The sequence below is a fragment of the Phaseolus vulgaris genome, chromosome 3, assembly GCF_000499845.2.
Source record: "Phaseolus vulgaris cultivar G19833 chromosome 3, P. vulgaris v2.0, whole genome shotgun sequence".
Classification (NCBI taxonomy): domain Eukaryota; kingdom Viridiplantae; phylum Streptophyta; class Magnoliopsida; order Fabales; family Fabaceae; genus Phaseolus; species Phaseolus vulgaris.
In genome coordinates, this window is record NC_023757.2 from 32824770 (window position 1) to 32837662 (window position 12893).

At 27.2% G+C, this 12893-nt stretch overlaps 1 protein-coding gene across 3 annotated transcripts; it reads left to right on the top strand.

The window, feature by feature from the left end:
• The first annotated feature begins 573 nt into the window (after positions 1 to 573).
• Positions 574 to 3746, top strand: LOC137807182 (DNA-directed RNA polymerase III subunit RPC4). 3 transcript variants are annotated; one of them, XM_068607664.1, is made up of 11 exons: positions 574 to 699; positions 892 to 950; positions 1068 to 1123; positions 1210 to 1273; positions 1354 to 1393; positions 2191 to 2304; positions 2394 to 2425; positions 2556 to 2616; positions 2852 to 2943; positions 3031 to 3261; positions 3442 to 3746. In XM_068607664.1, exons 2-11 carry the CDS (start codon positions 915 to 917, stop codon positions 3589 to 3591), a joined length of 876 nt encoding a protein of 291 aa, XP_068463765.1. In that variant the 5' UTR covers positions 574 to 699; positions 892 to 914; the 3' UTR covers positions 3592 to 3746. The 3 variants fall into 3 exon arrangements, with proteins under 3 accessions (XP_068463765.1, XP_068463767.1, XP_068463766.1); XM_068607666.1 differs by having other exon boundaries at positions 2191 to 2303; positions 2399 to 2425; XM_068607665.1 differs by having other exon boundaries at positions 649 to 779.
• The last annotated feature ends 9147 nt before the right edge of the window (positions 3747 to 12893 follow it).

The window sequence follows — 12893 nt, forward strand, 5'->3', positions numbered from 1 at the left end:
GAAAGATAAATTTCACATTTTCACAATAAATAACTATAAACTGACGTGACTTTCCGTTTATTTTTCAGCCCGGAATCAGAATCTCGTATATCAAGTTCTACATTTCTTCTAAAGCTAAAAAGGGTAAATAATTTAAAAAGTGTAATTGTTCACATCTTATATACAATTAAGAGTAATTGGTTAGAATATTTGATTCTGTATGATGATTTTTTTAATTACAATATGGCTTAATATAATATACAATAAATAAAATATTTAATAATTTTTTATATAATAAATAAAATCACATAAAATAAAAATATATATATAAAAATTATAAGAGAGAATAATAAAAAAATTGAACACACAATAATATTTTAAAAATATCAATTCAAATAATTATACTTTGATATACAGATATTATGAAGATAACAAATTTGTTGTATGAAGATAATAAATAAATTTCATTCTAAACCAGAATAAAATATTGACATTACCTCCTGAAAACAAAGAAGATTCTATAATAAAAGAAAAAAAAAAAATCCCTGTTTCTGGGCTTTATAAGTTTCATATGAACCCAACTTAGGTAGGTTTATAAGGAGTGGGGGATCCTGCGGCTTATTATTTCCTATTCATCTCTCTCTTTTTCACAACTCAACTTCCCATTGCTTTCAAACACAGTGTTTTCTCTCTTCATCAATTACGGTTTCTGTGTTTTACGTATGTGTCTCTGTTCCCAATATTTCACAACACCATACTCTGCTTCCGTTAACCCAACGTTCTGTTAATATTTTCTTCTTGTAATGTTTTTCCATTCGATAATCGGATTCCGTGACGGATCAAAACCTTTTTTCCTTCTCTCCGTTTTCATGGTTTATCAATATCTCATTCACTATTTGTTTTCTTTCTCAGTTTCGGATCAGCATTCCACTATTATGGATTCAGAGCCTTCTGCACCGGTCAGACGGAAGGTTTGCTTTTAATTTCTTCAATACATATTATTATTATTATTATTATTTTCAAATGCAATAAGTTTTTTTCATCACAAAGTAAAATTATTTAATCTGCTGTTGTTGTTGGCATTGCAGCATAAATTTGCACCAAGAGCACCACCCCGTGTTGTTCCAAAGAAAGAAGTTAAAGCGTATGGATTATTTTGTTTGATGATAGTTTGTGGTGTAGTGTAGCTTAATTTAGTGCTACTCTTATTTGTTCTGCTTACTTCTGCAGTGAAGTGGTTGAGGATGCTCAGGCTGATGCCAACCAGGCTAAGGATCTGCTCCGGCGTTTCAATGTATATGTGGTTTTAATTTGATTGGTACTCCTTAATTATTCTACTTTTCTCTGATTTTATATATCCCTCTTATTGTGTAGGAGAGTGCTATGAAGGCAAGGAACAAGGTCGAGAAAAAAGGTTTATTTTGTTACTGGAATTCTCTGATTTGATTATCTTTGTCTTTTATATCTTCAGCATTGATTTTCTGATATCGTTGTCTCTTCTCTTCGTTATTGGAATATGAATCATGAAAATAGATATCACTTCTCCTAATAAATGATGAAGAAAATGTTTTAAGCATATTAGGGTAGTCATTACTTTTTGGAAGATTTGAAAAGCAGTAATGTATATGACTAAGTTTGTTATTCGGCTAGTGTATTCTGATATTTTAGGAGATTTATCAGCATCTTTAGTTATCTATTTCATATAGATCATGATGGTAACAAGTGTTGAATCTCATTTTTTTATTCCCACGTTTACCATATAGCAGATGGCATTTTTTGTTCCTTATTTTTTTAGTATTATACACTCTCTATTGCCCACTGACATTTATCATACTCTTTAAGTTTCAACTCCTTAGGTCATATCTTGTGTGCACCTACCGTGATTCTCTTTCATTATTATTACTGATGGCAAAACAATTTGCTACAAATAACTGCTCTGACACCTAGAGGATTTTTTACTGAGAATATGTTTTATACCAAGCCAAATTACTGGAGAATCAATGAGTTATCATTTACTCTCTCAAATGTTTGTTCTTCGGACTTCAGTGATTGAATTATTGTTGAAGTAGCGTAATTTGGATACTTCGTATCTAGTCTGTCTATGTAGAGATCCCATACTGAATCTTGACACGACTCCCTTTTTACCAAGGAAAGTTTAGCATCATGCTTTCTGCTTTCTAAATTGGCCTAGTTCATATTTATGGTGTGCAGTGTCAGCTTCACAAATTGCTTTTGGTTATGGTGGTGAATCAACTTCTTTGAAATCATATGGTATTGGCAGGGGTGGCAGAAATGTCAACATCAATCCGAATTCAACATCTAGTGGTATGCCACCATTAATACACTTTCATTTAATAGACTACTACACGATCCTTTCTCCTATTAACAGTACTCTGGTGATGCTTTAATTGCAGCAGTGGCAGAGAAAGAATACACAGAACCATGGGTAAGTATTCTGAATGAAACGAATATGTTCTCTAATTCATGTACTGTTTCATCTTCTTCTTATCATTAATCGATGTATTTGTTCATGCTTATTTTTGTTCTGAAGTATTGGTTGTTTGATTTTGCTATAGGACTACTACAGTAATTATCCAGTAACTCTTCCTTTGAGGAGGCCATATTCTGGAAACCCAGGTATAATTCAAGACTATCTTGCAAAAAAGAAAGGAAGAAAAATAATGAAGTAAAAGTTATGGAGAACTGACTGATTTCAGCTATTTAATTTAGTAACAAAACTTGTTCTGCTCATTTCCAGAATTAATAATTTTAGTTACTACTCTTGGTACTTTGAAAGTAGTACACACTGGATACTCTCCAAATATCTAATTAGTTACTGGCTTTAACATCAGATATTTTTTTCTTCTGATAGAGCTTCTTGATGAGGAGGAATTTGGGGAGGCTGCAGAGGCCAGAACATACGATGAAGAAGCAACAAATTCAGCAATGGAGTTAGGCCTTTTGGTAGGTAAAGTAAAGTTTAAGAAATAAATTTGACCAATGAAATTTATTTTAATCATTATAATAATGTTTTGAGCAAATTGTTGGTAGGAGGAAAACCTAGAGGCAAATATGTTCTTGATTAAATTGCCTTCAAAATTGCCTATAATATCAACTGCTGATGGAGGCAAAGATGTTAATGCGAAATCCAAACCTCCGGTTGGTACAAAGAAAGGGGAGAGGCTTTGTGAGTTGAAAGACTTACCATCTGGCTTCATGGGTAAAATGCTGGTATACAAAAGTGGTAAAATCAAGCTCAAGCTTGGCAATACCCTTTATGATGTAAGTATTTTGCATTCACTACATAAATTAAGGGTACAGATCCTAGTGTTATTTTACCATTTTTTAAGCATCTTCAAGATATGGTCATATTGCAAGAATGATATTTTGTTATCTTCTGTGACATACAAAATTTTTTAAGCTAAATTTGTCTACTTTTCTGGTTTTAAAAATTCGTTGCAGGTTTCATCGGGTATGAATTGTTCCTTTTCCCAAGATGTGGTTGCTATCAATAAGGCTGAAAAAACTTTGTGCAGTATTGGGGAGATAAGCAAACATGTTACTATAACCCCGGATATAGATGACATACTTGACAATTTGTCTGATTTGTGATAAATTCAAATAATGTTGTTTTCAGATAGTTTACATTTACCGAAAAAAGATAGTTTACACTTACATATATTTATGAATTTGTTGAAATTATGTCATACACAATGAAATGAGAAGTAATAAGAAAAAGAAGTATGAAATTTTCTTTCTATCTTGAAACGGGAGCAAGATGATTCACAGAACTTATTGCAGGAAAGGAAAATAGAAATAGTTCTATCTAATATATTTTTTATGCTTCATGCGTCTTCTGTTTCTTCAGATCGTCAGAATTTCTCAGGTTCAGTAGCTAGCACGGTTATTGAATTAAAAGTAATTTCATTGAATAATTTTGAGTTAATTTATTGTGTGATGGTCTCGTTTTTTGCTCTTATTCCTAAAACAACGAAACATAAATATTAGTGTCTCCTTTCTTAATATGGCATGCATGCACTTTTGTTTTGTTTTAAAGGCTTGTGGATGATTTTAAACTTTTTTGGTTCAGGATGAAAACATGAGCTTCAACGAAATAGTTGGCATCAGAGTTCAGATTCGAAAACCTCAAATATTTTGAATTTTACCTTGTTTTTTTTATCAATTACCATCATATCATCTTTTCATATTATTTTGTTCACAGAATTATTTTCATTTTTAATATGAAAAAAAATATAAATTATAATTGTTACATGTTAATAATTAATAATTTTGTTTCATATTTTATATTTCAATAAAATTTTGTTAATATATATATATATATATTGTTTAGATTAAATAAATTGTAACCAGAACATTTATTTATGAATATAAAACTATTTGGGGGCTGCCTTGCAAAAATGCTAGTGCTCATTCAATAACTAAGCCCAGCATAATAACCCTACTTGTATGCTGTAATAAGTTGAACTAATTTCTAATTCTCCCTCCATCTCCGAATCTTCCACCTTCACCTTCATATTAATGTAAAAAGTTTGTTTTATCATTTTTTAAATTTTTTTAATAATCCTAAATTAAACACAATCTTACATTTCTAAATAATCTCAATTGAACCCTATGTAGCACCGAGAGTTCACAAGGATTTGTTTCTTATTTTTATAATCATAATAACAATTTATACAATAAAATTTGAATTTTGAGAAAATGAATGTATTTTTCTTTTTTAAAATTGTGTTAGAACCGTATCAAAATTGTCAGAAATCTAATAAATTCTTTTTGAATTGGACACTTCACGGATACGTGTACGAGTGTCGCCGACACGCCATTTAAGAGGAGTATCCGAGCTTCATAGATTGCACCTCCTCACATTTATATCTTCTTTTCAGTCTCAACACATTCATTCTTTCTACAATTGTGTTTTGTGAGAGAGATGACAAGAAGATTCATTATATTCCATGGTTCCGGTGCGAAGATAATTTTTGTAAATTTTGTACTTCATTTTTTAGCTAGTTGTTTTTTTTTTGGATTTTATGACTTCCAAAAAAAATGAAAAAGAAGCAAACGAAAATATAGTCACAGTAAAAATACCATAAAACTTATCTTAACTATCAACGTTCATCACCAATCACCACAATCAACCACTACCACTAGAAAGTGAAGAAGAAAACACCACACTTTTCAACATAGTCAGAAAGATATTGTTGGAATTAAAAAAAGTACAAAAGTGCAGAGAGAAGGTATGAAGGTGCAGAGAGAATTTGCCTTTAACTTAAGGCAAGTTCTTCCTACACCATATCAATTTTAACCTGCACCCTATCATCTTTCAAAATTTCCAAAACTACCTTGTATTCCGGATTTGACAGAATTCAAAAGTCAAAATTTCGTTATGGAAAAGAAAACCCGAAATGTAAAAAATACATTTCAGAAAAGAAAACCCAGAACACAAAATCTGAAAATACATTTTAGAAAAAAAAAATAAAAAATGTGTTTTGAAAAAATAATTTAGAATTTAAAAATGTGTTCCAAAAATACAAAGCTAGAATATTTCATAAAAAGGTTCCAAAAGTATTTTTTTTTATCCACCATCCTTTATTTAAAGTTATTTTCATCATTTTGCAAGGTCATTTTTATCATTTCCATTGGGTGCATGTTGGAAAGGGGGAGAATTTACCTTAAGTTACTGTATCATTAATGATCCCTTCATTTTCTTTCAAACATAATTAAATTTTTCTCAAATTTAATGAGAGATTATGACCAATGAATATTTGTAACTGATCTATTTAATATATTCAATGATGACCATTTTAATGTTTTTTTTTAAATTGTAACTCTATCTTTAGAAATCCTAGTGAGATTCTAGAAAGACATTGAATTCCATCATTGTTAGGTGAGATTGATTGTTATCCTCACAGTGAGAGAGATGTCAGAGAGACGTTGTATTCCATCCTTGCTGGATGAGATTGAGTGTTATCCTCACAGAGTGAGAAGAAACAAATATTGTAATCCTACTTTCATAGTGAAGACATTTGTCTGGACTAGGTTCCGTGAGTTTTTATTTCTCAAATTGAGGAAGTTTTCCCACTATAAATATTCTCAGTATCATTATTCTATTTTGCTATATTTTCTATTATTTACTTATTGCTTTTCGCAAGTATCCATTTTGTATCTACATCATAGGAAGAATTAATTCTGAATTTTCTCATCATTATTAATAAAAAATAACATCGATGTGAATAATAAAAAATAATAATCACGATATACATTAATAAAAAAGTTCTAGCTCACATCCACTAAGAAATAGTATGAGAAGAGATAAAAAAAAATATGAAATTGATAATAAAAGATTTTAAATTCTTATTTTTTAGGTTAATTTTTAAATTTTATAATCTTAAATAATCTAACTATTCTCTTAAATTATAGAATTTCAATTTCTTATCTAGAAAACATATTTTTTTTTCATACAACATTTTAGTTTTTCTATAAAATAAATTATCATTTTAAAATTCTACATCTAAATATTTAGACCAAAGAGTGTGGAAAACTATAAAAATAAGAGAAAAAGAATGGAAAAATGAAATTGTTTGAATTAAGGGTAGAAGAGTGAAGAATGAAGAGTGAAGGAAAATAAATAAAATATTTATGAATGATTTGATTGATGAGTGAAGGAAAATAAATAAAATATATACGAATGATTTGATTGATGTGATTGATAAAATTAATTTTTTTAATCAAAAGTCTGTAAAATTATTATTTTGCTCTTGTGTTTAAAAAGAATTTAGAATAAATGATGATAAATTATTTATACTAAATCATTAATCTCGTGTTTGAAGTATGTTAAAAAACAACTACAAAATTATTTAGCACTAACAATCTCATTATTTTAAAGTATTTTTTTTAAAATTTTTTATATTAATATTATTTTATAATTTTATTTTTATTTTGATTACTATTATTATTTTATAATTTTATTATTTCTAATATTTTTTTATTATATTTATATTTATGATACTATTAGTATTTTTAAATAACATTATTATTTTTATATATATTTTTATTATTATATTATTATTACTAATTTTTCATTATTAATATTGTTAATATATTATTATTATTATTAATAATATTTATTATTTAAAATATTGTTCTTTGCTATTATTATATTATATAATTATAATCGATTGTGTTATATCATAATCCATTATCTCAACCCATAATAGATTGGGTTCAGGTTTTATTAAGTGCATTTATCATCTTCAAATCACAAGTTTCACCCATGCATCTCCATGTCTGGATTTTCACGTTTCCAACAATTTCATAGAAAAGTGAACTTAAAATATACTGAGTTTTTGCTTTGTCACTTGTATTTTTAATCGACATAATAGTTATAATGGTAGGATTTATGAATTTCACTTTTATGTCCATTTTTCTCCTTCACTATTTTGGTATTATCTTTCTGTAACTCTTGTTTATTTCTTATTCTTACCCTACTTGTACTCTCTTCGGTGCTTCTCATTTTCACTCTACTTCGTCTTCTTCAACACTGGTTCATCCTTGCCACCTCCGTCGAGGTCACCGTATTCCCCAACTTTAACTAATTCTTCAATGTCTTCGCCTTAATCAATGCCCACACACCTCCAAAGCCTCTCATACCTCTCCTTCTCCTGAGGCTCATGATATCTTCAAGGGCTTCATGGTCCTCAACGAGAAATACGCCATGTCTAATGAGTTCAAGATTGGGGACTTCAAGGAGGTGAATCAGAGGAAGATTCTGAAACTCGAGTCAAGGGAGAGGGGAGAAAGATTCAAATAGGCATTGTTTTGAAGAGAGGAAACAATTCAGTTGCTTGATTTTGGTGTTTAAAGGTCACCGTCCCCAATTTTGGTGTCTAAATTAATTTTGCGTTTGGATATTATCTTTTTTGTTCTGCTTTTTCTTTGTTTCTCTCTTTGACTAACATACCATTAGTTTATGTAAAGGCCCTTGTATGTGGAGTCTTTGTCATTTTCAAGTGCATTCATGCACTGACTATATTGTATTTATATTGAAAACTATTGTATTAATATTGAAAATAACTTAGATGTTTATTATTAACCACTTCATTTTTTTTATAGAAATTTTAAATGAGTTTTATAGAAAGGAAATGGATGCAAATATTTGGTTATTTAAGCACTGCAATAAATAATATGTTTCATTAGTTTCTGAATTTGACTTTTCAGATTTATCGAAAATTAAGATTGTTCCTTCAAAAGTGAAGAAGCTATTTTCTTGTTGACTTCCATTGACTTTGATATTAATTAGTTACTATATACGTATCACCAAAGACATTACTATCAAATTGTAATGTATAAATTATTATATTATAATATTTATATTTAACTTGTAGTGCTCAAATCCACCAAAAAGCTATGAGTGTGGGTATTATGTGATGATGCACATACATAAAATCATATTTGCTAACATTAAGGACTCGTGGTAAGAATATGCAATTAACTTAAATGTGTTAAAGGTCAATTTTATTTTCAATATTTGATTATGTAGATATTCAATGATCCATCATTGAAGAAGGAAATATTACAAGAGGTTTGAAAATAGTGGACATCATTTTTTTTAAGTATCTATTGAATTTAGAACTAATTAACAATTTTGTATGAATTTGAACATATTAACTTTTAGTAAAGTTTATAATTATCTGTGTAACGTTAAGATTTTACTTTGAAAATATTTTGTATGAAAGTTGTGCTTATTATGCAAGATATGTTATGCAAGTAAGAAAATGAATATATCACAACTTTTTTTAAAAGTACACTTTTTATGACGATTATTACTAAATTTGTCTTAATTTTTTTTTTCTATGATTGATTTTTTTTAACCATCATTGAAAGTAACACATTCTATAACGGTTAAAATATTATTTGTCATAAAATATATTTCTTTCATTGTTAAAAGTAAATTAATCATAAAAAGTACTTTTTATGATGATTGTATAATCGTCATAGAAAATACAGACTTTTTATATTATTGCTTGTATCTATGACGATTCTAAAATTGACATATAGAGATGTACTTTAGTTGTCATAAAAGGTATTTTTGTATTAGTGATGACCAAGTGAGATCAGCCATTTTTTTCTTATATCAAATGTTCATTTATATACTATGTGGCTAGAAAAAAAAGTAGAAAGAAAGATAATAAAATTAAGATGATTTTTAGTTGTCTAATAGGGAAAAAAAAGTTAAAACGGAAAATGAAAGAAAAAAAGAGAAAAAAAATGTGTATGTGAGGTTAGAAAAAATAGAAACAAAAGAAATCAGAAGAAAAAAATGAGATAACTTATATTCTAGATTGACGTATTATGATTGCTTTGAGTATACTGTCAAATTTTAAAATTACAGGATCAAAATTAGCATTTTAAATGATAAAGTCACAAATTAAATTTTCAAAATAAGATAAAACTTTAATTAAATGTATCTAATTATATATGTTATTTAAACTATAATTAAATTTCCATTACGATAAAAAATTTAAAATTAATTGTATTGTTTTCTAGGTGAGAGGGTTAAGTGACTTGGTTCACGAATTGATCAACTAGTTTTTAAAAATATATAAAAAGTACAAGAAAATCTAGAAAAAAAATATAAAGAGAAACAACAAAGTAAATTTTAATAATAGGCCAATATAAAAATTTATGGATATTTATAACTGAAAAGTAATATTAAATTAGTCCAGCTTGATATTGTTATTGGTAAAAGAATTTCAAGAACTATTAGAATTAATTTGAAATATTATTCAACTAATAAAATTGATACATAATGTATTAAATTATATAATATTGGGAAATATGTATTGAAGAATTGTTAATATCTTTATTAAAGTATAGTAAGAAATATAAATATCGAAAAAAGTTATTTATCAAATATCAAAAGAGAGGATGTTTTTTTTTTAAAAAATTTGCATATATTTTTTATTCTATTCTGGGCAACTAGTTCCTTTACATTTATATTTCTTGCTATTTAATATTTTCTTTTACATTTACATTTTTTTTCTTTTACTTTTCAAAAGTTGATTTATTTTCTTATTCTATTTAATTTTCTCGATGTTTTATAGTTTTGATTTTATATTCAAACTTTAAAATGCTCTCTTGGTGTACAAAGTTGCTCTTTCTCTTTAAGTTTTTCTCAAGAATTACATTAAACTTCAATCAATTACTTTCTGTGTGTTGAAATACAATTATTTTGCTACAACAGTTAAGTCTAAGTCTTGTATAATTAAACATGATAAATGAAATTTATGTTAATATACACATATAAAATCAAAAGTTTATAAGTATATTTAATATAAATATTATTCGTAGAATTAATATGTTTTGCAAAGATAAATATATAAATTTAATAACACATTTAAATTAAAAAAAATTAGTTACTAACTTAAATAAAAAATATTTTTATTTATTTAATTTGAAATATCATTAGTTGATTTTCATATATTTTTTAATATTTGATTTTTGGTTTATCTTAACATGATATAAATTAGTCGAATAATATAATTTATAAATTAACACTTTTATCAATTAATTGTGTGGTTAAAAGCAAATAAATATAAGTTTTTATTGAATTAATTATCGCTCTAATACCGTATTAAAAAGTTGACTTTAAGTCTAACTCAACCTCATAAAATCAACTCATAAAATAAGGTTTGCACCCACTTATATACAATAAAATGTCATCATCTTTAGTCGATGTGGGATCTCGAACATTAATTAATGTTTCTTATTAGATAAATTTAAGAGAATTATTACTTTTATATGATAAATTATTGCATTATAATTATTAATAAAAATTTAATTTCTAAATATTAGTGACAAATCGACTCACCATAACTAACTTAATATACTTTTTCATTTTTTTTATCTACAATAAAATATAAAATAAATAAAAATACTAGAATTACTCAATTTCGTGTACAAAATATATTTTGTTATCCTTGTCACCGGTTAAAACTCACTTATATAACACTTCTAAGTATGAAGTGATATTGGTGAATAGTGAAATTCACATTGTTAAAAGAAGAATAAATCCAAATTTGCTATCTATAAAATTATTTTAGCAACTGTTGTATTTAATTAAAAGTAGTTTTAAAATGAATATGTAGGTTTTTGCAAGTAAGTTGAGAGATTATGATTGGATGAAAGTGGGGCAGAGCTTATTTTGCAGAGTTTTTGAACATTGATGAAGCGTGAGATAGAAAAATGTTTTTTCCCATAAACGCAATTTAAGTAGTACATTTCTTTGAGAGGGAAAAGTAGGGAGGGTACGTAGTACTTTAGTAGAACCCATATATACTCGTTTAAGCTAAAAATGAGGAAAAGAGGGATACTTCTTTGTCTCCTTTAATGCATTTGGTGAAATGATAAAGATTGAATCACTTATGGTAAGACACCAAAAAGGGATTAGCGAAAATGAATTTCAACAAAACTAACTATATTATATTTTCATTTTAATCTTCAAATTGGGAAGGTGTTGCCACTCAGCTAAATCATCTGCAAAATAGTTGTTTTAACTTAATAATTTAAACTTTCACATCTCTTTAGAAATGTAGTTATGTTGAAAAATTGTAAATTTTGAAACCAAAGTTAATTTAAATTAGTTAAATACTCAATGAAATGAATTTATAATATATAAATTATAACCAGATGTGTTGGAGGTAAAAACATTTTATAATATATAAATGAGTGTAAACTTCACATTATAAGTCGGTTTTATAAGGTTGAGTTAGACTTAAAGTCCATTTTTAATATGGTATCAAAGTCATTTTATCATAGTGAGAGTTTGTTGGACGAATTAAGTCACGGATAACTATTGAACCACTTATTATATAGTCTCATCACAAGTCGTGGAGATTCCACATCGACTAAAGAGATAAATTTATTTCATAATATATAAGTGAGTACAAATCTTACCTTATAAGTTGGTTTTATAATGTTGAGTTAGGCTTAGAGTTTACTTCTTAATAAGATAACGAGAATGAGTTGGCTGAAACATGTGTGAATGGTTGCAAATTTGTGAATAATTGTAAATTTGACCTCTTGTCTTTAAGGTTGTGAATGAAAATAAATAAATGAAAAACCTTCCCATTCAACCCTTAAATTTACATGTAATTATTGTTATGAATTAAGCCTAATGCATTTGCATTAGCTTGTACTGGTGCACCAAAGTATACTTTTCATAACAATATATGTATCTAGTTGGGGATGATGTTGATACATTTGTAGGGTTCCTTATTAGGTATATAGGTGAAGATGATGAAGTGAAGTTGGAAATGAAGATGCATGATTGCAATTGTTGAAAACCAAAACTATATATTTAAAGTAAAACCTGGAAGCCAGGTCAATGACCTAGCTTGTGGTGGTAACAATCATATTCTATCTATAGAGCCCTCATCACATCTTTTTCCCTCATACCAATTAACTCAAAAAAGTTTTAATGTTGCATAATAATGCAACACATTCCAAACCACAAAAACTTGTTAAATATCATATAAAACCAACAAATTCTAATAATATCTCACCAAAGAAATAAATTCATATATTCTTTATTATTTATTCGAGTATGGGAGTACTATAAGGTACGAACTCAAGTTTATGAAGGCCATTTCGTCTTGTATTATATATATACTCTTTTGGTAAAAATATATCTATAAGAACATTTTTTATACACAAGATTTTTTTAATATCTTTCTTGTACAACATAATAATAAAGTTACCAAATTGAATAACTTTTATCCTAAAATGTAAAAAAAGGTTTGTAATAAAATTGAATTTAGTTATAAAGTATATTGAAAAGAATATATTAAACAATAATTGTGCACACATTAGGTAAAAAGTGAATGTGTATGTAGGTAAGA

Coding starts and splice junctions, on each gene's coding strand:
- LOC137807182 (XM_068607664.1), top strand. CDS start 915: ATGGATTCAGAGCCTTCTGCACCGGTCAGACGGAAG. Junction 1,274..1,353: donor ATCTGCTCCGGCGTTTCAAT/GTATATGTGGTT, acceptor CTTATTGTGTAG/GAGAGTGCTATGAAGGCAAG. Junction 2,617..2,851: donor GCCATATTCTGGAAACCCAG/GTATAATTCAAG, acceptor TTCTTCTGATAG/AGCTTCTTGATGAGGAGGAA.